Source organism: Spodoptera frugiperda, chromosome 26, assembly GCF_023101765.2.
Source record: "Spodoptera frugiperda isolate SF20-4 chromosome 26, AGI-APGP_CSIRO_Sfru_2.0, whole genome shotgun sequence".
Taxonomy (NCBI): domain Eukaryota; kingdom Metazoa; phylum Arthropoda; class Insecta; order Lepidoptera; family Noctuidae; genus Spodoptera; species Spodoptera frugiperda.
Window position 1 is genome coordinate 10964290 of NC_064237.1, and position 27329 is coordinate 10991618.

General features: G+C 34.9%; 1 protein-coding gene across 1 annotated transcript in view; it reads left to right on the forward strand.

Annotated features, from left to right (window-relative positions):
- The first annotated feature begins 157 nt into the window (after positions 1-157).
- Positions 158-27329, forward strand: part of LOC118264038 (klaroid protein) — a 35985-nt gene continuing 8813 nt past the window's right edge. The window contains exons 1-8 of the mRNA XM_035576359.2: positions 158-726; positions 2740-2926; positions 15405-15517; positions 19301-19459; positions 24710-24914; positions 25466-25661; positions 26120-26226; positions 26449-26575. Of these exons, the coding sequence (XP_035432252.2) occupies positions 569-726; positions 2740-2926; positions 15405-15517; positions 19301-19459; positions 24710-24914; positions 25466-25661; positions 26120-26226; positions 26449-26575 (1252 nt within the window). The 5' untranslated portion in view covers positions 158-568. The remainder of the gene's footprint in view (positions 727-2739; positions 2927-15404; positions 15518-19300; positions 19460-24709; positions 24915-25465; positions 25662-26119; positions 26227-26448; positions 26576-27329) is intronic.

Genomic DNA, 27329 nt, shown 5'->3' on the forward strand with positions numbered 1-27329 from the left:
CTTGGTTTACTTTCTGGTTCTCCAACTCCAAAATCTTATCGTGTAATTTTAGGTTATGAAACGTTAAAAAATATAACTGAATTTCACTACTCATAATTCTGGCAATATCATGTTTTTAATTTACTTAATGGCAATATGCTCAATATGGCATCCCCATAACGTCTTTTTTGATGACGTCATCAGTTTATGTTTAGCGAGTGAGAAGTTACGAAATTGACGAATTTCATTTGTTGCGCACGTTTGTGTACAATTTAGTGTACGCGCTTTTATATTTTTAAATCGTAACACACAACACGAACTCATATATCGTATGACGTTTAAAATCGAAGTCCCATGTGTAGTGTAACTGAAAGTCACCGAGACATTCGTTACGTTACTTTTGGCGGCATCGCATGAAGCCACAGAAATAGATTTCCTTGTGCAATATCGGCATGTATTAAAAATTCGGTAAATTAAATTGAGTTTCGGTGGAATTTTGGTGAGATCATCAACCTTGGATCGTTGGAAGCGAGGTGTGAAGATGGTGTAAAGATAGTGATAACAACGAGGTAGTATCAGTGATAGAAAAATGGAAAACCCGACGGTTAGAGAATTGAGGTCAAGGTCTCGCTCGAAGACACCCTTCCTGCGGTCGAGCTGCGACCGTGAGAACTGCTTGGACAGTGAGGAGCACACCCACCACAAAGGAGGACGGAAAACACCAGTGAAGAGGAGCACCCCTATCAAGTGAGTACGCTAATCATTATCACTTACTTCCTGAAATCTGTTATCTAGAATTAAACCCAAAGAAAACTAATTCTAAGTCTGATTATAGTACCAACATTGGTAAGAGCTCCAATTCTTATTAGAAAAAAGTAAATGAAAATTTTAGGCCACAACTTGAACTCTGCTATCACAGCTTATACTTAGTATCGAAAATATCAAAGATTACAATAAGATAAACATTGCTTTATCGTTATTTATGTCACATAGTTGTGAAGGATTGGTTTGCTAAGACTAACAGTTCCTTACTTTTTTATTTTCATTAATAAAGTGACCAATTACAAATTACCTATTATCAATAGTAGTTAAAGAAGCACTGAGTAATTTTAGTGATGTCTTTCAAATACAATCTACTAATACTTAATATCTAAAAACTGGTCAAAACTCAATTGTTTACTTATTAGTCTCAGCTGTAGTAGCTACCAGGATAATAGTAACAATAAGTCAATAACAATACCTAGTAATATAAATGCAAATATTCATTCATATGTACATTATATTGAAGTCACATACAATAAAAATATGGTCCTTGCATATGGTGCTTACTACAGCAAAGAGGTTTATATTTTATCAATGAAACAAGGCATAGGACAGAACAAGGAGGTTTATTGTTCTTGTGTATGGTGCCTGCAACAGCAAAGAGGTTTATATTTTATTAATGGAACAAGGTATAAGGCAGAACAAGGAGATTTTATTAATCAATGAAGAGTAAACTCTATCATAAACAAACACCCACAAGTTTTTAAGATTTATATGACAGTTTGGTCACAAGGTTATTTAGGGTCCAATTGAGGACAAGTTTTGTTTACTATGATGTCACAGCACATAGATTTAAGGTCGTAAAGGTACATGGTTTTATAGTGACCTTGTTGCTACTATGCACAGCTCTGATTCTGAGAATATTGATCATAGTTTTATTTTAGTGTTATGTTGTAATGGAATCTGTATTTGTAGAACATGAATAATAAGTATGCATAATGTGTCATTTTATTATAGGTATTACTGAATTTCCTTAATAATACTCCCCATGGAAGTTTTATGTGAAGTTCTTAATAATTTATAATATTGTAATATTCTATTTGCGAAATGATAAATAATAATTTGACTTACAAAATTAAGTCTTTCTGATAATTATTTCAATTTAAGTTTCATGATAAAAGAAATAAAAATAGCAGCAAACGAAAATTTTAATTAGAATTATCTGATTATTAATTTAAACAAAATGTAAACTAGTACAAAGTAACTCTCAATGAATTAATTAAACGCTTTCTTTGATAAGAATAAAATGTGAAGGAGTCTGTAACCTTGGCTGGCGGAAGTGAGTCACTTGATAACACAGACCTCAACCAATATAATTGATATTCCACCAACTAACACCAATATTGGACCAAACATTTTACGCCATAAATATTTGTTTTCTTAGTAATTAACATGGTAAAGTTGTTTGTGAAACCATGTTGATAGTATCGCCACTAACATGATAGGCAAACTGCCAGAGATTTGTACAACATAGTATGTTGCAGCCAAAACACTATAGCTATAGCAAATCAAGGTCAAATCAACATTTGTTTATGTCAATACACCAGACTGTTATGTTCGTATTTTGTAATCTTCTGGTCGTAATTGATGGGCTTTTAAATAAGCAAGAGTATGAACCTTTATTTCTCTTTTGAGATTTATGAACTACCTAATATCTTAGGAGCTAATATACTGTTTTATTTTGAGATGCTAATCGGTGGAACTAGTAGACAGATTATAACAAACTTTTGTAGGTTCTTTATACTCAGTACCAACCCCAAAATTAATTAAGTACAAAAAAATTGCATGAGCAAATGAACAATATACTCAATGACCACAATATGATCATTTGATCTATGGGAATAAAATTTTTTTAACAAACTTACAATACAGAGCTATGATCTCCAACCAACCTCATTCTTTTATCTTTTTTCCTTCATACTTAAACTTATTTCACAGGCAACTAAACCAGCCAGCGAGTACAGTGACATCAGAAACGATAACAGAAGTGGAAGAAGAGATCACGCAACCAGTGCACCAGACTCGACAGGCCACCAGGAATGCAGCGCAGCTCATAAGGACATCTGACTACTCTTCAGAAGAGAGCCTTGACCGACTCAAGGGACACTCCAAAGAAGTTGTCCAGGTAAATATTGTTTTAAAAGTTTATGTGCATCTCATCATAAAACCGTGCCCATTAACTATGTCCTGAATATTACACATAAAGAATGTATTCTTAGATTCAATTGTAAGTACCTACTATTTAGTTCCATTCAACTTGGGTAAGTTGTTTATTTTTATCAGCTAACTTCACATAGACCTGTATTGCATGCAAAACAACAAAATCAGAAGTTAAGGTCATGTAAACTAAAGAATACCGAATTGGTGTGGATATTTGAACATCTGTCATACTTGACCACAACCATCAACGAAGATAATCTTCTTAGACATTTACACATACACGATAATGAATAAAGAATACTACATTAGTCTAGTCATGGACAGTGCGAGAGTGCGACGCGCGGAAAATGTAAACAAAGGTTGCAATGTCCATGCAGTGCCCACTTAATAGCAAATGATGTTCTTATGCACCTGGCTGTTGTTCTGTTACCAAACACCTGTAGTATGTATGTTTATGTTATAACCGCGAGATGTCACGGCCGTAGATGCGATCAAGGTGCTATTAGCTTTATTAAGTATGTTTAAAAAAGTATTTAAATTGTAGTTCTTCTGATGAGAGCGAAGAGGATGCGAATGTTTAATGTCTTTTAAATTATAAGTAGACAGACAGTACCTACTACTAAAATGTGAGTTATAAAACACTGAATTGTAACGAGATGAGTACGAGTACACAGGACGTCAAATAAATTTGAAATTAAACACTGAAGGAAATACCGAAATTCCTATGGAGAACACCGAAAATCTTCAGGAGTTTCTCGAAATATGGAAAAACCTATTCTTTTTTGAGCACATGAAAGCAAAAGCGAGTGAGCAAATAGCAGTCTTGACCTATTACCAAGGTGTGAGTACTAGCTAGACCACCTGGCATAACGAGGAACATCCGTATACAATATACATAACAGAGTCAACACTCCTCTCTCATTGTTTACGTTATTACAAATCACACATCCATCTGTCCGGCATCGGCATCTGTTTACATAATAATATAGCCCGCAATACAAATCGATTTAATCGCCTGAATCGAATAAAACTTTATTTTATTGACATCGATGTCTGTATAGATCGCATCTCCACTTCACAATCTGTTTTTCTTTAATTCTTTAGTCCTGTTTCACCACTTCTATTTAAGTTTTAGTTGATCTAATTGCTATACAATTTAACTTATGGGAATCTCTGTCGAAATTAGCCTTAAAAAACTTATTTGGCGGTTATAAAACAACCTCTAAACGCCTGTTTTACCACCGTCATATAAGCGCCCGATAAACGTATGTGACAGACACTGCATACAAATAAAATTCTTAATTCAAAATTAACTGATACATAGCAGCTATCCAGACGTTGTGAAGAAAGTCCTTAATACAATAAATCCATTCAAAGGTTGTCTGAAAACAGTCACAAGTTAAAGTACTGTCCATTATACACACTTTGATGTAAAGTTTTATTTTTCTCATTTGTGTAAAGAATGCTTTAAAAACTATAAATATTTAACTAACATTTGTTCTCAACATTCCACCAATAAGAACTAGTTTAAATGCAACAACGTTTAATTAATTATGAACCGTCTGCTGCATGGCAATCAGCTCATTTAGCATATCACCATGAATGGCAGCGGTTTCCGTATAAAGAACGTCATTGGACTGAATTTACTTGTAGCTTTATCTTCAATGCCTACGGTATTAAAAGATTTAGATAAGGAGTGTGCAATGTAAACAATATTTTACAAGACATACTCGTACAGTACCCGGCGATAAATATTGCACATTGACTTTTAAAAACGGTCAATTTTTAACCGACTTCAAAAAAAGGAGGAGGTTCTCAATTCGACCGTATATATGCTTTTTTTTATGTTTGTTCGCGGATAACTTTGTCGTTTATGAACCGATTTTGATGATTCTTTTTGTATTTGGTAGGTCTTATACCAGAGGTGGTCCCATTAAAATTTTATCAAAATTGGTTCAGCACTTTTTGAGATAATTAACAAAAACAAATATCAATACAAACATTTACTATTTCTGTTCGCGAATAACTGTGTCGTTTATGAACTGATTTGGATGATAATTGTTGTATTTCGTAGGTCTTACATCAGACGTTGTTCCATTAAAATTTTATCGAAATTGGTTCAGCACTTTTTGAGATAATTAACAAAAACTTTTTTTTATGTATGTTAATCGATATCTCCGGCAGTTATAGACCGATTTGAGAAATTCTTTTTGTGTTTGAAAGAGTACGATGTCAGTGTGGTCCCATATAATTTTTTTAAAGTCTGACCATAAATGTAGAAGATAATCCAGGGAACTCCTCAAAAATAAACAGAATGTGCTCTGCGTTTGAGTTTAAGTGATGTATATTAGCTTATCTTTCTGAGTAACCATAAAATTCAGGACAGATGGTAGCATATCTGGTATAGAATGATGGGTAGCTTGATGTGCTGTCTGATTTACATGTATATGTAGGTACCTAATCTGTTTGTGTTTGACAAATGTATATCTCTGGCAGTTATAGTCCAATTTGTGAAATTCTTTTTGTGTTTGAAAGAGTACGATGGCAGTGTGGTTCCATATAATTGTTTTTAAAGTCTGACCATAAATGTGGAAGATAATCCATTGAACTCCTTAAAAATGAGCAGAATGAGCTCTGCGTTTACGTTGAAGTGATGCATACTAGCTTATCTTTCTCAGTAGCCATAAAATTCAGGACAGATAGTAGCATATCTGGTATAGAATGATGGGTAGCTTGATGCGCAAGGAGTCGTTGCAAGGATCCGGCGAGTAGGGGTTGCTCGCCGCCCGACCAGATCCAGACCCGTGCGTGCGGCGCGTCGCGTTCCGCGCGCGCCTCAAAGAGCCATTAGACCACCACAGATGGGGCCCAGTAGGGCTGATGCCTGATCCAGAGCTGCGGACTACCTAGCGGGTTTACCGGGGCTCTGGTTCGAAAAGCAGGAGTAGGAACGGGGTGGTTTTTAGTCAGTAAGAGTCTGACACTCCCTCTCGCCTCGCCCAAGACGAGAGAAGTCATTGGATGATTTTCCACCCTCAAAAAAAAAGCTTGATGTGCTGTCTGAGTTACATGACTGTATACCTATGTGGGTATCTAATCTGTTTGTGTGTTTGAAAACTGACTATGTATGTAGCTTATGAACAGGTTACTGTCAGCTGTCGGCTCAGCAGATCATAAGTAAGGGTATCAGGTTAATATACATTTGAAAATAATGTAAAATTATGCGTCAATATGGATAGAAATTAATATTATTCATTTAAACGGCGCTGTCTCATATGAGCAGCGCGTTTAATAGGTCGACCCATACTCAAATAAGTTATTCACTAAAAATCAAGAAATAAAAAACATTTTTAACAAAAAAAAACCGACTTCAAAAAATAAATATTCCAAAACAAATTATTATGCACTAAAAAGTAAAAGAAATAATTGCGTATTTTTCAACAACTTAATAAATCAACTAACTTTACTAACTCATCACACACATTATAATGTAAGTAGGTACAATTATTGTTATTTTTGGAGTCGGTGTCAGCCTAGGAAACGCCAACAACTAGCACGGTACGGGCGGAGTGGTGGTTAAGTACCTACTTACAACTGGTGTAAAACTGTAATGTTTTGTTGTGAAAATAGGTAAATAACAAACCTATCTTAGTTGGCTGACACCGACTCCAGAAATAACAATAATTGTACCTACTTACATTATAATGTGTGTGATGAGTTAGTAAAGTTAGTTGATTTATTAAGTTGTTGAAAAATACGCAATTATTTCTTTTACTTTTTAGTGCATAATAATTTGTTTTGGAATATTTATTTTTTGAAGTCGGTTTTTTTTTGTTAAAAATGTTTTGTTGTACAAAACTTCTGTTCAAATACTCAAACGCCACTCAATTTTGTGACGTTCTCAATAATAGTTTATATCTCTTCAAATTCTTGGTGAAATGACAAAGATAGCCGGATATTTGGGTACAACTTAAAATTTTGTAGCATTTCGTATTCGGGCGTATTTCTTTTTCATTAGTTAGGAAGTTGTAGAGGCTCATAATACGACCGATATAGACCAGTATACGCGGGGTAATGTCCGATTGTCTCTTTCTGAAGGTGGATGTGCAATATTTATCGCCTGGTTCTGTACAAGATACATCTCGACCGAAACTAGGAGCAAGGTCTACAGAAATACTCTTGGTTGTAACCTTGAGCGAATTTCGGTTGAGTTTATGGCGTATGTAGCAACTTTGTACGAGATGTGTGCCATGATTACCTACTTATCGGATTTAAAATGTACCTAAACGTAACGTAAATATCAGCTTGTGAATTCATACATAACTCATGACCTAATCAGATTTATGATTTGAACTATTTTATTATGTTTACACCATTTATTAACAAGTAGAGTAGCTTTTAAAAAAAACTGCTCAATTTAAAAATTCGATAAATTTTAATTAGGTCGTGTAATTTGAAATAACACGCCAGGGTTGCATGTTTTGGGTGCATTAAAAAAATTTTTAACCGCTTTAATAAAAAGTCGCATTTGTAAATTAGCCGCACCTTGCTACGTAAAGCCGTTAGTTAGTCCATGCCGTGCCTCCAATAGTACGTGTTTAGCCTATGAAAATACTTTATTTAAATTTTTATAGCGGTATTTTGAAGCCTAGGAAATCTCGGCTCTCTTTGTACAGCATCGGTAACTTGAAAATAATATTTACTTTAAACTCTGTACGCTAAATCAGCAGCTGCGACCTATAAGCGGGTGTTTCACCCTAGATACTTGTAGCTTGCGTCACGCCCTAAGCAAACACCAGTAATTGTTGTTTCAAGGACCCGCGTACGTATTTATGGGAACCAAAATTGGCATTTGGTTGTAGTCTTTCGCCATGTCTGCATTACGAACAAACGTTCGCGAATTCCGACATATTTGTTTTTGCGTTTCATTCTCCCGCTGATGTAAAATGAACAAACGCAAACAACACTCCAAATATTCAATTTACTTAGTTTGTTGACCTCATAAAGAAATCAATAAACGCTTTTAACCTCCATCATAATTATACTTTCAAGTTTATATGCACCGCTATCTCTTGTCTTAAAGTTTAGTAAGATAATCCCATCTCTATTTGCTTAGATCGTTCACCTCCTTTCAAGTTCAGCTGCACTATGCTCATCTGTCTTAATTGAAAAGCAATTATAACCGAAACATAAATAACAATCAAGCAATTGAACTAAACAGACGCCCACATGTTCGTCTAACAGACGTTTCCTCCTGCTTACACTGCTTATATTTAAGCAGTTTCCGCCAGTAGCCGTGTAGAATAATGTTAATGTATTCTATTGTCACACAGAACAGTGGCAATAAACCTGAATCGATACACATTAACATTCAGTCACGGAAGTCTAGAACAATATGATAACACTACGATCTACCTAGTTATTCAATCTAAAATATTCAACTTTGAAATGCGCGCGCTATTAGCGGCAAGCGCGGCGGCCACCCAGCCGACAGCCAGACGCGCTTGACACTTCATATTTACAGCATTTGGTCTTGAAATATAATGAACATGACCGTTAGTTAAACACCTACATTTCGACGACACAATAATTTATTGTTAACTGAACTTAGTAACGCTATGCGCTTACTGGCCGCCGGTCCTGCCGGTAAGCACTAGAAACAGGAAAATATAGCGATTATCCTTCCAAATATAACTGGAATCAAACTTCCCCCGCGTGGTTTATTTTTGAGTTGCCCATACTTCACGTATGGGGATTATTATTTCAAGCCATCTGGCGCCTTACAGTCGCTACGCGTTGATAGCACAGTGCATTAGTTTCTTAGCAAGGATAGTAATCATTACTAATTTAGGATAGTGATTCCAATTCCAAGATTCCTGACCTAGTTTTGGGTGTGGTGCTTAATTTAGAAATATCCAAGGATCGTGTAGAGGGAGGTGCGGTGCTATGAAGTTGCTATGGTGATCCGGTGAGTGAAATTACGCAATTGTAGTGTATCAATCGATATGCGGTTAGTTCAGTGAGGTCTGTGTGCGTTGAAGATGTTTTCTCGGGCGTTCAAGGTCGGTTACTGATTAGCCCACATACATACATAGATGAAGTGCATGCATACATTATCTAACGCTCGCTACGCTTGCCAGTACTTTAAATTCTCCGTCACGTCGCTGGCTGTTCAATATGCTTGTACCTTTTACATGTATATTGAGTAATATGCGTTTTACAGCGCATGTGCAACGTCTTCCAGTGGCTAGTCGAAATCAATAGTTGGGACCAATTTACTGCGTTGTCTGTGTTCTCTCTCACCTGCGCTCTATTCACCTGTCCGGAATATTTATGGGAGTCGGTTGAACATTTCGAACTTGAAATTCGTTGCATCAGAAGGCATTGAAACCCTCAACAATAGTAATATGGAGGTGATTTTCCTGTTCACTTTAGTATAAAACAATGATGGCAATAGATACTTACTTCCTTATAGACGCTATACCACCCAATGTTTATCACTGCATTAGCTTACTCCTCCGCTAATAGTATTCGTCAATTTCCGCACTCACTTATATGGTCACCAAGCCGTTTTGAAGTCTATTTGGGGCAATGAAAACCGCGATCAACACTCACTTTGATCTCTTTGATGTGCGGATATCGGTAATTACGTGGAAGTGATCAGAAGTGGACATACGCCGATCACTAACTGTAATATTTGTTTTTTTCCTGAATATGTTTTTTATTATTATTGGCAGGAGTAGGTTAAACTATAGGTATTATTTTTCCTCTGTTATCATTGTTGTCTGCATGGTAACAAAACGTTTTATTTACTACCTACTAATCCGATCCTCAGCAATTCCGGCGTATTGTTTGGTTATTTTCTCTCGGAGTTCCGCACGTTTAGTTGCCCAATTCTTCAATGTCAAAGTCCTAGTGAATCATGATTCATAGTTTGGCCAGTTTGGCGCGCTTGCATCAACAGCGCCACGCTTGGATTGCCTCTAACAAATTCTTGTGTACTTTTTGTTCAACTTACTGTAACTATGATGTCACTGCGATGACTGAGGGAGATTTTTTTTTATATTTTGTTACCAGCCAAAGAAAATGAACATAGACTCTGCACGTGGATCTTACATAGGTTATATTGTAGCTGATCCGGAGCAGCGGACTACCTAGCGGGGTTACTGGGGCTCCGGCTCGAAAAGCAGGAGTAGAAACGGGGTGGTTTTTAGTCAGCAAGAGTCTGACACTCCCTCTCGCCTCGCCCAAGGCTTGAGAAGTCATTGAATGATATTCCCCCTCAAAAAAAAAAAGGTTATATTGTAGTCTCATCTCGTTACAATTAAATACACTATACCTGAAACTTTCATAACCTTTTTTCCTCACTGTCTTCTTATAAGAGGATTAAACTGTTGAGGCACAGTTCCTGTAGACATTTAGGGGACAACACAAATTCGTTTGACAAAATGTTAAATTAATAACGGTCTTTTAAATTAGTTACTCGCTCGTTATTTGAAAGCCCCTTAATTCTTTAATGGTAGACCTTGAGTTTGTGGGCTTTTGACTAAAAAAACTTTTTTAAATGAAGATTGTTTTACACGTAATTTCTATGTAGTTCGCTGTTTTTTGGCCGCCAAATACTTACTTTTAAAGACCTAACTTCTAGGTTTTCTAGGCATCATTAGTTTAATACGAATGAAACCTTTGAACTGCGAAATATCGGCTAATCCTTTGACACATAAGTAGTTTTATATCATTCGTATATCTGATTGAATAAGAAAAACGTCATCAATTATTGTGTTTTATATGACTTTAATTTTCCAGTATGTCTTTGCTGTTTAATTTCCATGTATTAGAAAGTATACCGAAACTATGTATTCGTTCTCTATATCGACGTTAATAAGTATCCACGTTAATATCGTTGGAAATGGAATCTTGATAATTTACAAACATTAAGATTTGAAAGAGTAAAGTGAAAATGAGAATTCTCTGAATAATTGCAAGTTTGTTGAAAAGTAATCTAAACTGGCGTATTTGTACTAAGAACTACAGGCATATAATCTACGATTAGTTGCATGTGATAGAAGCCAAAAATAATCATAGTCAAGGTGCTCTGTAAATTCTCTCCTTGCAACAAATGTGAATTAAAGTAATATGTTTTATAAAGTCCCAAACAAATTACAGTTTCACGACATAAAGCAGGTGCACACCCAGAACATAATTGATACAGGAACCAGACGCAGTGCGCAGGCGCACGGCGAGAGCGCATAAAAGGAAATGTCACGCGCCATAACAGTTAACGCCTTGTATGGCACCGGATAGTATTAATAAGATGGACATTAATTACTGTAACTACAGTATTTTTGGACGGTCCAAACAAGGAAGAAGTTGATTTAAGTTTTCAGAACCATGTTCATTGACCAACAAAAATATTAATCGGAAAATATGTTGGTTACCACAAAATTCGCAAATCTTTATACTCTAAATAGGGATCTTATCAAAAGAAAAGATTCACAAAAATCGAGAAATTACATTATGTAGACTGTTACCTATTAACATATAAATTGAAATTAATATTTATCAATAACAGGTTTATTTTATTATCAGATTATCTATATTAGAAGAAACCATAAAATAATAGATTCAACAGGTATTCTAGATAGTAAACAGGTACATAATTCATTATTTATTTCATCGTCACATCAGCGTGAATCGTGGTATCATTTATTTATTTGTGTCTAAGAAATAACAAATCTGAAAATACAACCTTCTAATCCTTATAATTAAGGACGCGTTCTCATAATTGACAGGTATCGAATCGCATCACTACATTGACACGACTCTCGACAATACACACATACGCACGGATAGCTGCGGAAATTATGACAAAATGAACTTGATACTTTGAAAGTTTGAATATTTTCTTACTTTCTTTTTTAATATTTTTATTTTGTTTAGTGCGTGCGTAGACTCAAATGTTTTGTGTTATCTGTTGTTCAATTCCGTTCAGTGCCGAATTTGGGCTCGGATTATTCGATTGGTGTCATTTTCATAGTTTTCGGAAAGTAAGCGTTCGAAATCGAAAATCAAATGGTGCCAACGCAAAACTAACTTTTTACATGCTTTTATTTAGTTTCATATGTAAAGGATGTATGTATGTGTGTTTGTTTGTATGTTTCTATGTAACCGACCTCTTCCAACTCGATTTTTACCCATTTTAAACGGACCGATTTCGTTCAAACTTTGTAGACTTATCAAGGACCGGTGGCAAATTAATACCTCGTAGAAATTAATCAAGGGTCAGGAATCCCTGACGTGGACACTTAACAGCCCAGATGAACCTGAAGAGATATGAATATACTATCTTAAGAAAAGTTGTTCAGCCTTAACGGGTTAGAAGTCTCACCCCTATCACATTGTATATTTTATTATGGTTTTATATCAATGATTTTCGGGGTCGCCAAGATAAAAAAAAAAAACAATTATGGTAACGAACGTGACAAGACCTGGGTGGAACAAACAAAATCCATAAAATAAATTAAACATCAATTCTTTATTTTCACGATATTTGTTTGAATATGCGAGGAATGAGCCCGTAAATTCATATTTCTTGCCTGTCTTGGGTCAATTAATTCCGGAAGAAGACAATTTTTATAAAATCGAATGATTCACTCCGTATTCGATATTAGCGACCCCAAAAACAATGACACTCATGTCGAAAAATGACAATGCCAGAATCTCTATAGAGCTTTGTCCCACCAAAAAAATATAGTGTACAGACATGCCAAATGTAGCATTCTATTGCTGCTCTATTAGTGATAACTAAAAACATGATTAAAAGCCTTTAGATCTTGCGGTTTCTATATGAATCTAAGTACAAAATATTACATTTAGGTTAGGTTAATTGCAGTTATAATGGTAGAAATAATTAAATTACAATGCTATCATAGGGTGTTTAGCTATGAAAGGAAGGAATGTCATCACTCATCACCAATATCACCTTTAGTAATCCTACTTTAATTCATAATCATAACGAAACAACAATGTAAACAGAACAGACAGAGCGAATGTCAAATAATGACTTTTTGGACATAATGACACACGCACGCCAATGAGGTTTCGTTACATCTAATCACTAACGTTCAAACACGAAATCATAATTATAATATGCATTCATTATAATATATATTATAAAAAAAAATTAACCAGCAGTATGTATTAAAACCAAATTCATATTAAAATTCGTACACATTACATTAATAAATTTTTTTATTGAATGACTCGTTTTGTTCCTTGTGCAAGCGTACTAAGAAACGCAGAGGGTCGCGATAAATACAGGAAATAGGCCTTGGGTTTTTAAAATTCTTTTTATTTCCTAATTTTTATCCGCAAGTTTATCAGAATAATAATTAAGTAACCAAGGGTCTGATTTTCATTGCATAATTTTGATTAATTTACATTTTTTGTACATTGATGAAATTAAGTGGGGCAGGATCTGGCATGGTTATTTATATATTTATGTCGGCGCCATCTTGAACTTAGATTTTCACTTTATATTCGTTATAAGCGACCCCAAAAACCATGAAAATGACACCCATGTTGGAAAGTTGGCAAATCTAGTCGGCGCCATCTTGGATTTTGATTTTGACTCCATATTCGCTATAAGCGACCCCAAAAACCATGAAAATGACACCCATGGTGGAAAGTTGGCAAATCTTGTCGGCGCCATCTTGGATTTTGATTTTGACTCCATATTCGCTATAAGCGACCCCAAAAACCATGAAAATGACACCCATGATGGAAAGTTGGCAAATCTAGTCGGCGCCATCTTGGATTTTGATTTTGACTCCATATTCGCTATAAGCGACCCCAAAAACCATAAAAATGACACCCATGATGGAAAGTTGGCAAATCTAGTCGGCGCCATCTTGGATTTTGATTTTGACTCCATATTCGCTATAAGCGACCCCAAAAACCATGAAAATGACACCCATGATGGAAAGTTGGCAAATCTAGTCGGCGCCATCTTGGATTTTGATTTTGACTCCATATTCGCTATAAGCGACCCCAAAAACTATGAAAATGACACCCATGGTGGAAAGTTGGCAAATCTAGTCGGCGCCATCTTGGATTTTGATTTTGACTCCATATTCGCTATAAGCGAACCCAAAAACCATGAAAATGACACCCATGATGGAAAGTTGGCAAATCTAGTCGGCGCCATCTTGGATTTTGATTTTGACTCCATATTCGCTATAAGCGACCCCAAAAACCACGAAAATGACACCCATGATGGAAAGTTGGCAAATCTAGTCGGCGCCATCTTGGATTTTGATTTTGACTCCATATTCGCTATAAGCGACCCCAAAAACCATGAAAATGACACCCATGTTGGAAAGTTGGCAAATCTTGTCGGCGCCATCTTGGATTTTGATTTTGACTCCATATTCGCTATAAGCGACCCCAAAAACCATGAAAATGACACCCATGGTGGAAAGTTGGCAAATCTTGTCGGCGCCATCTTGGATTTTGATTTAACCTCATGTTCAAAATAATATAACGAAACATTCTATATTCAGTAAAGTGTTGCTCGTACAGAATGTGTAAAAAAAAACATACAAACAGCCGAACATAGTACCTCCTCCTTTTTGTGAAGTCGGTAAAAATATCAAGATTGGTTTGTGAAGTATAATATCAAATATTTTGTACTCGTACAGCGATCTTTTTCAAGGCCATTTTTTGTAACAGGCGACGCAGCGTCCACCCACGACAGCGCTCGAGCGCAGACTGAAATTTCATTTGACATTTTCTATCTAATAAATCTAAATAGTAAACAAATAAAATAACCCTTATTGCTACGCTTTAAAGTTGATGTCTGACAGCAAAATAGGAGGAAAAATTAAACGGGAACTTTTATTTATTTCCCAGACAATTTGTAATATTTTCGTAATTTTTTCCTATAGTATAATTTTTGATTATGTCTGCTTCCCCGGGATATTTTTTTGAGATTCAGAATTATGCGTGTAGTAGCAGTAAAATGTCCCTAAACTCAACCCTTTTTTGTGTGAAGAGGTAAAGAAAAATCGTGTTTGCAATAATAAAATATAACTTTTTTCACATTACAAATTTATATTTTTGGAGATAAAGAAGTGATCTATCTATTGTAAATGTTAGTTATGTTCAGTTAAGTTTCTTTTGGTCGTAATATGCACCGAAAAATAGCTTATTTACGTCAGATTTGAGAACGCGTCCTTAAGTTGAACTTCGCAAATTAAATTGCATTCTTTTGTACTGGCACAAAACAACAAGCCAATGTCAGACAGTCTTATCTTTAAAAAAGATAGTAAATAAATTATCTTTCATGCAATAATCGACCTAATCATCATCAAATAATACGGCTACCAATAATTTTTACCATCTCACAAATTGAGTAGCTAAGTAATATCTGGATTTGTTGGCAGAACGAGATCAACAGTCAATATGAGCGCGTGTCGACAAGCTCGCAGCGTTACACGTCGCTGTCTGACGTCACGCTGAGCCCCATCTACACGTCACACGGAGTGACTCATGACCGGTAAGTTCACGTTCATGGCACCTAATGAAATATTGCTGAAAAACTTATAAACAGCACTTTAAACTACCCTAAACTGCCACGTTCCACCGCTGAGTAAATCCTCCCCTCATAAGCTCATATGATGAGGATGGCTAATCCCCACTTGTAGAATGTAATGAAGATTTGACAGTTTAGGGTAACTTAAAGTGCAGATCTCTGCATTTTCTGCTTCCCTTTCCTGATCATCGACGTCGTATACAAGAATACATTACTGATCAATTTGAAAATACTGTTGTTGCCCTGGTGGTTTAATATCTGAAACTGAATGTGATTGAAAGCCTGTCAAGTCTCAAGTTGTTTTCATCTTGATGCGATACTTAAGAACCACAGCACCTCATTACTAATTACATGAGAAATCATTCCAAATACATGATCCAATCATCGATGTTCGACCTTATTTTCATGTTCAAATTCTTCTCAATGTCACCCATCCTATCTATCAGTATTAGTTTCACATGTAAACTGCATAATGAACAACAAGGTCACATATTTCACACTTTTCAATGCATTTCAATATTCAATGCTTACGTTTATGCAAATAGCATTCTTTGAAAAATATCAGTAATCATTTTAGCATCAATTTGCATTCATGATTGTTATTAGTACCCAATGGCACGTGCAAATGCATAACATGGTTAGTGAAATATACTTCTTTAGGTACGTAAACTTTTAGATAATAAAAGTTCAAAACAGATCTCTTTTTCTGCTAAAATTTTTATTAATAAAAAATAATTTTCTCCAGCTAGTCCTATGTCCCTGTCATTACACACAATCTGCCGAAAGAAAAATCAAAATGGCTATGATTTGTGACCAATAAAACAATAAAGCCTAACTTACATACTGAAGTTTCGGTCGCTTACTAAAAGGAAAAGGGCTTCCATATTTCTAAACCTTATCTTCTAAAACAAACGGACGATTGTAAACATCAAACCACTTGCGGGTAAGCACACTGTGTGGTATGTCACAGAATAAATATTATCCTTCGTCATAAAAATATAAACGCACTTTAAAAGGGTTTTGTGTCACTTTATAAGTGAGAAGCCATGTTGGAATAAGTTCAGGCAGTTGAACCCTGTAATTTGACGTCATTGGAAGTTTGAAGCCTGAAAAGTGAGACTCCCAAGTCTTTTAATGACATAACCATCTCGTTTCAAACATTTTTTCTTATATTTTAACAGACTTTTAAAATGAGGAGGTGGTTTCTCCTGAATTGTTTGAAAATTCTATATCGTATATTTTAAATCTCATTATGTTCAAGAAATAAAAGAGTACCATAAAACAATTTAGTGATTTTAATAGCAAACTTAGACTAAATTCGAACATTAAGAGTTCTGTAGAAAGTTTCACTACAAACGATACAAATTAAATCTGCTAACCTGTCATAACCATCGTCATTATCAGCTGGAAGACGTCTACTGTTGAACAAAGATTTCCCCCATAGTCCTCCACGTAGAACGACAAGCTTACGTATAACAAATTAAAAAATCATCCAATATAAAACGTATTGTGTTTCACGCATGTGTGTACACCTATGAAAGTAATGATCCGCATAAGATTTATGCCACGCACGAGTTACTACCATCGAATATAAATTAAGTTACATCACATAGAAACACACCTGTAAAAAGATTCCTAGTATTTTATTATCGCTGCAATAAAGATAATTTAAAATCTTGTAATGAATACGATTTTATACGATCCTATACTTAGTATTCTCAAAATAACAAACGTTTATGTCGTCATCGTCTTAAGGTTCCATTATGACGTCATATAAAATTAGCACCTTCATTCAAAAGATCTTTGTTAATTATACAAAATATAAAGGCACTAATAAATGTTATTTTGTTTATTTCCGGTTAACTGAGAAACATAATATTGTTTTTTTAAACTAAGTATCTTTTTCAACTAAAATCTTATACCTGTTTTAAAATCCTACTATGTAATATTACAATTGCTAGAGTTAGCAAGTATGAAGTATGAAGATATTCTAAATATGTATGCTTGTTACTCTTTGACGCCAAAACTGCTGAATGGATTTGGATGAAACTTGCCACCGAAGATGACGAGATGAGACTTATCCTGGTAATGCGATCGGAACAACTTGTAGAAGTTAGTCAGTTGTTAAAAAAACGCTTTATATTCATAGTTAGTGAGGATTCACAGCAATCAATGGGATTGTCAAACAATAATATTGGGTGAACGTAACTATTGGTACAGTTGGCATCGGCCCAACATTTTTCTATGCCACGCGAATTTACGTCTACTGACGTTACTTGTAATAGACTGCACGGTATTAGATACACCTACTAATAATATTACATTATGTTGTTCATTGGACTTCAATTATTCGTGTATAATTTTAGTTTTTCAAGTGTTAAAAAGAAAAGAAATTTTACTGGGCTAGCTTAAGGATATTATCAAAACACAGTATTCTAAGACCAAAAAAAAACCAATTAAAACAAGTCGTCAATACAACTAGTATTCGTCTAATAATTTTATGTAATTTTAGGCGACTATACATTACATATGTATGGATTACATTCACCTATGTATATTTTTTCCATCTACAGCGTAAATAACAAGCTACAAAAATAAACAAAACAAATGAATTAGAAAGCAGAACAAAATAAGGCGAAAAGTGCAAAGAGCACAGCTATGGAAACTAAATAACGACTAAAACAAATACGCGGTAGTGGGCACTGTTCTAGATTCCTTGTAAAGGTCATCGCCACATCTGGCCGCTGAATGTCTACTTTATCGTGAACCTTAGCCCTTGCATTTTGCTTTCAAATCTTTCAACACACATTCCTGAACTTGTTTTATGTTGATTTTTTATGCCATAGATGTAGTCAAAGATTTTAGGGGCCATAGTCAGATAAAAAACTGTTTAATACACCTATGAACGTCTCTTAGGCGTTTCCACCCGAAAAAATCTAAGGATTTCTTATTAAAAAGACCATAAGAATATATTTAAGACAGGATGACCATGATGATAATCAATCATGTATATTTTTAGTATTTATTTCCTATCGGACTAAGTTTATACAAAGGTACGAAAAATGTCACCTGCTACCTTAAAAAAGTTGTTACTATTTATGCATTGTTTCTAGCTTTCCGTGATACAGAACTCTTACATTCGACGTTGATTTACTTTAGTCTAATTTACAATTTAAAACACTTAAAAATCACTATATTCTGTTACGGAGTTGAAATACAACTCTTTCTAGTATACAAAGTTGAATAGAACGTCGTGACGACACGCTCTTGGCTCCGTATTGTACATTTCTATACAAAAGTTTACAACAACAAGTCTAGTATTCACTATTCATGTCAAATCAAATACAAGACTACAACAGTGACATTCCCAATCTGGTTTTAAATAAATGTGAGACTGGCAGATTCATTATACGTAATTCTTAGATTCCTCTCAATGTCATCAGTTTTAAATTCACGTGTTTTCGGTCTATTTGTGCAATTTGATTGATTGATCTTAAATTCTTAATGTACGATGTATGTCTTCCTTGTTTTACTGTGTGATGATTATATTTTTTTTTACCAAACATAATTAGGATTCAATTATACGGACATTCTTCTTTACTATTTAACGGAAATATTATTGGATAAAACCAGTTTTAGGATAAGCGACTCTATTTGTACGATGCATTAGATTGAAATAGCCTTGACAGCCACAAAGTCAATCATAATTGAATTTTAGTGCTAATAAAATAACGTCTATATTTGCAGATCATCTCGTATAGGCAGTCCTAGTTCGTACAGCGCATGTTCGACGGACAGCTCGTTCGCTGAGCAGGCGCTTGCTGATGCCAGCTTGCTGCTGGAACTGAACCCCAACAACGACCACCTGCCTTCCCGACTCTACAAGATGGCACGAGAGTACTGGAAGTGAGTAAAAACTTGTACCTATAAAAAGTCTAATAGAATAAGAGTCTTGTAAGTACTGATTCAAGTTCTAAGACTAAACAACTCTTGGAAGTTAAAGAAAAAAAAATGGTTTGCCGAAATTTGCTAGCGTCGGGTATTAGTTTTTACCAACCACGTATTTTTGCAAAAAGTTAGTAGTTATTTTACATACCTAGTTTATAAAACTATTTGTTTGAAAGGGATGCTTTCATAAAACTAATAACGGTCCTATTAAATCAACCAATCAATTAAATCCGAATACATGCACTCATTACAGGAATAACATTAATAAATCTCATAATAATGTATTCATAACTTCCTGCAACTAAAGAAGTTAACTCAAATTAACGTAATGAAAACACGATAAACATGTGAAAGATTGAGTTACATTTGCCAAACAAACACACTCGTTCCATACATTCATTATATATTTTATTTTAAATCCACATGCACAAAACTTACATTACATTACACATAATGCCTTAGGCATTCTCTCTCATTCTACCTATGTAACGTTTAGTAACTAATTATAAAAAACACAAGACGTAATTACGTTCGTAAGTCCAGCAAAAAGCTTCGCGTTGCTCTGAAATGCTATTTAAAACAGACTGCTAAACTTAGATTGAATTCTAATACTAGTACTGGGAAAGCTTTGTTTAAAATAATGATTATACATGTGCACATGGTTGACGTAACTCAGTTATGTGTTTATATGAAACACATGCTAACCGCTGCGGTTTTGTTCGCATGCAATTTCCACAAATGGGTCGGCTCGACCGGACTTATACCACGGTCTCACAGAAAACCGACATGAAACAACGCTCGCGTTGTGTTTCGTTCCCAATCTTCCCAAACCCCAACAACCCTTAAATTCCTAGCCCCAAAAGGCCGACAACGCACTTGTAACACCTCTGGTGTTTCGGGTGTCCATGGGCAGCGGCGATTACTTACCATTAGGTGATCCGTTTGCTCGTTTACCGGCTTATACCATAAAAAAACTATTCGATCTTAATGCTGTAATATCGAAAAAAAAATATAGCCCATGCTAAAAAATAAACTACCCAGTGGTAAAAAAATGAATCAATTCGGTTCAGTAGTTTCGGAGCCTATTGAATACAAACAAACAATCAACTATTTCCCTTGTTTAATACATATTACATAGTATATAGATAAGTCGGTACTTCAGTGATAGTATTCGCTTTCTGTATGTCCTTGTATGTAATCCACGAATGCATTATGTATTTATGAACAAACAGATAAGAAACAATTGCAATCGATTTATGATATAAAGATACATTTACACATTGTCTTAATATAATATCACAAGTTAAAATGATTCTTAGGTGTACCATTAAATGTATCGCTAGTCCCCAAACTAGGGTGATCCTGTATCCTGAGGACTAACTAAATTTAATCAACCCAAAATTTTCGATATCAAAAAGTAATTTTAAAAGTGAATGGTAGTTTATTAATATATGCGCTATTAAGCTTAGTTTATTATAGACAATTTTAATGACGCATAGTCTTTAAAATACTACATACAATGAATGCATTCAATAATTAAATTGCTTCGAGTAAATGGCATGTTTATAGCCAGTGTTTGTAACCTCCACCGCAATACGAATTTGTCATCATAATGCTTCTAACACTACATTAATTAAACGCAGACAATCTGGAACGCGACGATGACGTCATCTACGTCGGTATCTTAAAAAGTAATAATTCGAAATTGGAACCGTCAACTGTCAGAAACATGCTCGTTTTAATAGCAGCTGGCTGGACGAAATGATTTTTGTAAAAAGTTTTTAATGTTTTTGACAAATCTATTGTGTACTGTTTAGTTTTAGTTATTTATTATTTAGTTTTTTTGTCATAATGGCTAAAGTAGTGACTACTTTTACGGAAATGGAGACTGAAACGGTGGAGGAGGTTTTGACGTTAAGGTAGGTCGTATCGCATACAAAATGAGCTAATGAACCGATCATATCATAAATTATGAAACATTTATACATGCTTACGACATGAAGTATAATAAAAAGGGTCTACTTATTTTTAAGCTAAAATCTAGACATCATACTCAAAGCTTCTTGCTTCTGATTTCGCTATTTCTGCAAAAAACCGACCACCTTATACAAAAACAATTATTCACTCCTACATTTATAATTAGCATTCACAAAATAAATACACATAGGACAACTATCACAATATAAACAGTCCTTACAAAATGACGTGTCCTGCTACTCATACCAGTACTCGGGACGGTGACAATAAAATTAGATATTATGTTCTATATTTGCATTGCGAGTGGCGCTCAAATGCCAAACGATGCCAACTTGCCAGTACACTCAGGACTGTGATAATAAGTGCATTTTGCATACATTTTTTTTAAATAAAATGAGTTTTATGTATTTAAAATAGTAATTTTGTGTAGTGATGTAGTGTATAAGGCATAGTTACGTTTGGTTGATTGTTAATCATGTATGAAGGACTAAGGTTTGCAGAAATATACAGGTATTTAATGTGTATTTTAATATTGTGAGTGATGTGTTTTAAATCTTAGTTTCGACTGACGTCTTAATGATAGTTTTTATTATAAATTAGATTCATTTATATGTAACTAAAGAAGTTTAGGAGTCAAGTAAACAAATCTTAGAAGTGAATTTATTTTTAAACTCGTGGCTGACGTTCGTACTGCGATTTGTTTTAGTCTAATTACAATTTTTGTATTGTTTCAATATGTGTTAAATGTAAATGTAAATCGATTGTTCAGTTATTTGAAATCAGTATTATTTCTTGTTTCCAAGCGACTAAGCACATACATATTTATACATAATAGCTTTTGCCCGCGACTTCGTTCGCGTGTAATAGTGACTTCCGGCAAATTTTTGGTTTTAACCATATAGCTCCCGATCTCGCGGGATCTCTTCAAAAATGAGATGTGGAAGATATTCCAGGGAACTCTTCAAAAATCAACATAATGAGCTCTGCGTTTGAATTTAATAGATGTATACTCACTTAGGGCATTGAAAAAATAGTTTAAAAACGGACTTAAACTAACTTAAAAGTAAAACTAAAGAAAGCTATGAATTACGAATTTATAACAATTAAAAAAGAAACTATATTACAACCTATCCTCTATGCTATAATAACCAAGCTTAAACTAAATAATTTAAAAGAAACGACTTAAATCTAATCTAATTAATTTATAAATTAGACTTACAATTTTATTAAAATAACTAACTACAGTAACTACTAATAATCGATATCAAACTAAACCTACGTTAAATAGTTTAACCAAAAAACCAGGAAAACCCAACAAATAAACTTATTAATTGACAATTACAACGAAACCAATTTAGAATATACGAAACAGCAGGACCACTACAGACAAATAATCATAGGACTGATAATACACTTTTTCTACGATAGTACCGAAGCGCTCGGCCGATACCCAACCAAATGAATGTAACGAAACCATAGCGCGATCTATTTCGATCCCAACGCCATCTATCGAGGATAAAGACAACTTGGATTATTTATTTATACTCCGTTCGGGCATTTTCTTTGTACTAAAAGTTTAATTATATTGATATTATTTTTTTCATACCTTTTTACTATTTATTTAATTTTTTCGATGAATTAAAACAATAACATGAACCGAAGTCGTGTAACGATCAACATAGAATTATCTATACTCCGTTAGAGCATTTTCTTTGTACTAAATGTTTTATTATATTGATATTATTTTTTTCATACCTTTTTACTATTTATTTACTTTTTTTCGATGAATTAAAACAATAACATGAACCGAAGTCGTGTAACGATCGACATAGAATTATTTATAAATAATTTATTTCTTATTTTTATTTTTTGATTTTTGAAATAAAAATATATCTATGTTCTTTCTAAGGTTCTAAACTATATCTGTACCAAATTTCAACCAAATCCGTCAAATAGTTGCGGAGATTAATGGTATAAGCATAGAATGTTCGACGTGATTCTTTAATTTGACATAACTTTTTTATTTATGAACCGATTGACATGAAACAAACACTAAATGTAAATTTAAGCATCCCAAAATATATTCGTGAAAACCGCATCCAACTCGGATCAGCCGTTTCTGAGATTAGCGCGCACAGACGAACAGACAAACAGACAAACAGACAAACAGACAAAAAAAAAGTTAATTACATTTTTGGGTTCGACATCGACATAACAATAACCCCTGCTATTTTTTTTTATTTTATTTTCAATGTACAGACAGCACTTTTCTACGATTTTATTATATGTATAGATTTATACCTCTATCGTTAACGAAAGTTATAGGTTTATGAGTAACTTACTTACCTAATTTCACGAATAATTTTACAAACACTGAGGTGCTTAAAAACTACAACAAATAATGATAAGTAGGCGCAGATAGGTAAAAAAGAAGTAGACTAATCGCCGTCGGTTAATGGTTACTTAAATCAATCCTTAGCAATTGTTTTCGGAATAAATTCGTTACTGACGAATAGTTTAAGTAACCAATGTCTCTGAGTCTGGCAGTCCCTTAACAATTATTAAAAACTTGCCAAAAACGCCGAAAACGTACTTGTAACGCCTCTGGTGTGTTGTGTGTCCATAGGCGGCAGCGATTGCTTAACATCAGGTGATACGTCTGCTCGTTTACCGACATATACCACAAAAAACAAATGGTACATAGATATATGTACAGTACAAATAAAAACAGGCTGTATATAACAATAATCTATTTCTGAATTACTTCCTGTACTCATTGATCATTGTATCAGTATGTCAAGTGTTTCGATAACACAAAAAATATGTCAATCCAGTTTCGTTTAATCAACTGACCGCGAGGCAATGAGATAGCGATTGCTTGTCTTATGAATTAGTGAAAAAAATCTCTTTGTAAGTAGATACTGAGTTTTAATTATGTGTCGTAATTATTGTAAATAATAGGCAATGTCATTTATCTTAAATTAATATTGTAATGACGTAACGCCTAAGTTACTTCAGAGTAATAGACATATTTTAACCAAGTTCTAAAATATATGTAGGTATATCAAAATTCTACATAAACTTATGATCGAATTGCGCTAAAACGTGCTTGGGAAATTCACTGCGGATTTTCAACGGTTTTTGCTGATTGTCCAACGTTAAACCCGTGTTACGATATTGACTTGTCTCTACTTGTACCATATTTTAACAAGAATTCTCTCATCTTTCCAGTAAATACCCGAAGACGGACTACACATACTCCCCGATGTCCAAGGACCGCGTGGAGCTCGCGCCGGGTCAGGTCGCGATGCCGAACATGTCGCGTCGCTCGCTGTCCCAGTTCCGCGTCCAGGGACCCAACACCAGCGTGGATGAGGTCGACCGTCTCTCCGCCACCACTTCATGGACCACCAGCACTGTGCGACGTCGGTATACGGTGAGCTCTTATTTATTTTATTGTCATTTCTTTTATAAAAAAGATGACTTCTTTCCTTTATATGCGGTTAACTCAAAAACTACTGGACTGATTTTCGATTATATTATATAATTTGCGTAAACATATCGTCCAAGTGGAATAAATGGCTCAGGCATTCTTTGCCAGACGACTTTGGGTAATACTGAGTTGACTGGAAGATGTAATAGTAAGTACCCATTTGTATAAGTTGTAAATTCTGCCCCGTAAAAGGAAGTAAATCTTTTATTATTGTTTATGTGGTTTGACGTAAATAGCAATATTTTATCAGTATCTTTGAGGTTAATAAAACTTCATGCTATCAGAATACTAACTTCTGCCAGCAGTTTCGCCCACGTTCCCGTGGAATAAAAAGTATCTTATCATCCAAGTCAGCTCATACCCTGTCTGTATACCAAATTTCATTAAAATCTGTTCAGTAGTTTCAGCGTGATTGACGGACAAACATCAAAACAAAAACACATTCACATTTATAATATTCGTATGATAATTTTAATTATTCTCTCCATCACCAGGCCATAGACAGTTCGGACGACGAGTCCTCGTACCCCCACCGTAACGGCGGCGCGTACACGGCGGAGCAGCGCTGGTGGATCACTCGCCTGCTGATCTCCATCGTCACCACCATCACCAGCACCACCCGCAACACGTACCGGAAGATCGTGGGACCCTCGCACCGATACCCTTACACTGATCGGAGACCGGCGAAAGGTATAATTAGAAATTGTTACTAGTCAAACAGTTTATATTAAAAAGGGGCAAATTAAAAGTGCCATAACCGACGAGCTTGCATGAAAAGATTGATAACTGTTGATGAAGAGAGGGATGTGCAAGAATCGCAGCAATTGGCGTACCATTGTCTCTTCCTACCCCAATGCAAGACAGGCGTTAGGTTATATTGTATGTCAAAAATCCGAAGCTGCGGGCTACCTTTGACTGTTCGGTTGGCGTGGTGGCTGAGCAACTGGCTGCCGTGTAATGTGTAGCGAGTTCGATTCCCGAAACAACTCTTTGTGTGACCCACAAATTGTTGTTTCGGGTCTGGGTGTTGTGTGCATGCGAACTTGTATGTTTGTAAACGCACCCACGATACAGGAAATACTAGTGTGGGGCAACGTTAAAAAAAAAAGAATAAAACAAAAACTAAGATAAATAATTTATTGTTGCAGCGAGCTTGGTATCCCGGACTGCGGCAGTGGCTGCGGCGCCGTTCGTGTTTATCTACTCGCTGATCAAAACAGTCGTCACCACCACCGTTACTACCGTCACCGAAACTGTGCGTATACTACACTATTCACATAAACTAATACAACACACTATCTAAACACCTTACATGTTAAACTAAGCTAAGCAAAAACTCTATGACATGTTTGTAAGGTCTGTATGCCACTGCAAAAGTCAAAATGTAATTTTTTCTTGTTTCCAATTTATTTGCCAATATTACTTACTCTTATATTCCAAATGACAAATATCTAATTTCAAACAAAATATTCTACAGCTAACGCCGAACCACGTCGAGGTAAACAAGAAGTACATAGCACAGAGCTACCAGGAGAAAGCTGCTGCAAAGAAACGCTGGTGGCCCTGGCTTCTGCTACTGTTGCTGCCTGCCTTCGGCTATGGATGTAAGTACCATGTCATAGCATTTATTTCTTTTATCTAATTAATTTACAGGGACTTTTCAAACTTAAGGTACTGGGTGTTTCTTCAAAAATGTTTAACTTTTTATTTAACACATTGGCTGCTAACGCGGTCAATGCTGACCGACACTAGCGAAGGATTTGCCTTCAACAGTTTTCAGTTTGCAGTTAAAGACTTAAGAAATATTTATACTTTGCTGCTATTTAAGCATAGGATTTTCAAAATAGAGAGAGAGAGAGACAGAGAATAAAAGTTTTGTAGTTTAAGCGGCAGAATTGGTCAGTTAAAGATATTGACTTCATTCATCTTAGTTAATCTCTTTTGAAGAAACACTCGCTCTTTGTATACAGTAAAATAACTAAAGAATTGAATAATTCTTAGAAATAATTGATTAAAGGCTCTGTCTGTAGTTAGTCTCACAACTGAGAAACTCTATTTACCAAATGATAAGGTAATGTTTTCAGTGTAGGAAGCCATTTAAACTCACATGTGTACAGTAATTTCTTTGTCTTCAAATTCGTTACGTGTTTTGCACTTACGTTCTTGCAATGTTACAATATTGTGTGTTGTGTTACAACTATAACCATGGAGCAGTTATAGATTATGATTAACAAAAATGACGTAACAGTTTCATCGTATTGTAACATATAAAACTGTACTCACAGTTATTTGCTACACATATCACTTATTCCTATTGAAACGTTAAGTTTTTAGCTAGATATGTTTTTCTTGTTTTAT